Source organism: Penicillium diatomitis (genome assembly GCF_028827545.1).
Source record: "Penicillium diatomitis strain IBT 30728 chromosome Unknown utg000013l_segment0_segment0, whole genome shotgun sequence".
Taxonomy (NCBI): Eukaryota; Fungi; Ascomycota; class Eurotiomycetes; order Eurotiales; family Aspergillaceae; genus Penicillium; species Penicillium diatomitis.
Genome location: NW_026623185.1, coordinates 218,383 through 219,634, shown reverse-complemented (window position 1 = coordinate 219,634; position 1,252 = coordinate 218,383). Strand labels below are relative to the sequence as shown.

The 1,252-nt window shown below is 46.1% G+C and overlaps 1 protein-coding gene across 1 annotated transcript; it reads right to left on the bottom strand.

Annotated features, from left to right (window-relative positions):
• Positions 1-203: 203 nt before the first annotated feature.
• On the bottom strand, positions 204-953 carry N7539_008522 (uncharacterized protein; the record flags this gene model as incomplete). The annotated part of the gene is made up of 1 exon (XM_056938117.1): positions 204-953. The coding sequence occupies one exon, from the start codon at positions 951-953 to the stop codon at positions 204-206; it is 750 nt and encodes a 249-aa protein (XP_056786499.1).
• Between the last annotated feature and the right edge of the window lie 299 nt (positions 954-1,252).

Below are 1,252 nucleotides of genomic sequence, written 5' to 3'. Positions count from 1 at the left end.
GATCTTGTCGAAATGACACCAGGGTGCCGCGACGTACTGCAGATTTTCTGTCACACAATTCCGATTAATTATCCGGAATGTCAATATTGCTGTGATTCAATTCAAGCCTCAAGGTGCCCCCAACCAATCACAAATGTTGAGCTGCCTCTGAACACGAAAAATGTGTGATTCGGTAGCTTCAACATATCGAACCTTCAGGTGTGTTATATAAATGGTGCTTTGCGAAGTGCTTCTGCCTGGATTTCCCAGATAGGCTGCGCTATATTGAGAAATTTAGGACCAAATTTCTCTCGCAATATTCGAACCGAAGCATCATCGGATCGATAGAGTTTCGACTCCGGCAATGCTATGGGCCTGGATTCTTTGAAAGTCAGGTACTTCCAGAGCGCTTTCCAATATGCGATAGACTCTTTTGCAGCATCGTGGTCCAAGTTGACGTTCTTTGCGACCAGATAGAATGATGATTTAATTGCATGGGCCTTGGGATGTTTATAAAGTTGAATAGTGGAGAACTCATTGAAAGCATGAAGTATGCACACTGTGTCCCAGGATTCGATGCGTTGAAGGAGCAAGATGAGTGAGCCCCCGAGCTTGAGGCGATTCATAGCGAACACTAATTGCGACACCGTTAACCGCCGTGACTCGCAGTCGTTCCGGTACACGTCTCTTGGTTGATCTCTAGCCACTGCTCCCCCGCAGATGATTAGGTCGTAAAGATTTCCAGGAAACGGTCGGCTAATTTCAAAATTTTTAAAATCGGTGTGCCCTGTCGGAATCTCCTCCTCATAACCCATTTCCTTTGGGTACATAGTGATGTCGCCATATATGATATTCTGACAGGCTCCTCTGGCCATCACGTCATAGCCACCGACTTCGGGTGGAAGCGTAAAAGCATGGATAAGTGATCCTGGCAGTCTTGCTTTGGCCGTCGCAGTAAAGCCACCAGGTGCCATGCAGAGGTCAAGGACCTTTGAGCAAGCAGATTCCAGTCTAAATATGCTTGTCTCCAACGCCAGCCCCTTTCCTATCGTCTTCGTCATCTCGTAGAGTTTTTTTTTTGTTTTTTGATTCGGGTTACTCGCAGTTCTTCTTCGGTTCTGAAAGAACGCATCACCAGCTTCATTTGACCAGCCCTGAGCCTGACTGTCAGCCTGTAATCCTGGCAAATAAGCAAATTACTTACCTTTTTCTTGAGGTCCACTAATGCTTGGTAAGTTGGATTTAAGGATATGTAATCCATCCACAACTGGGG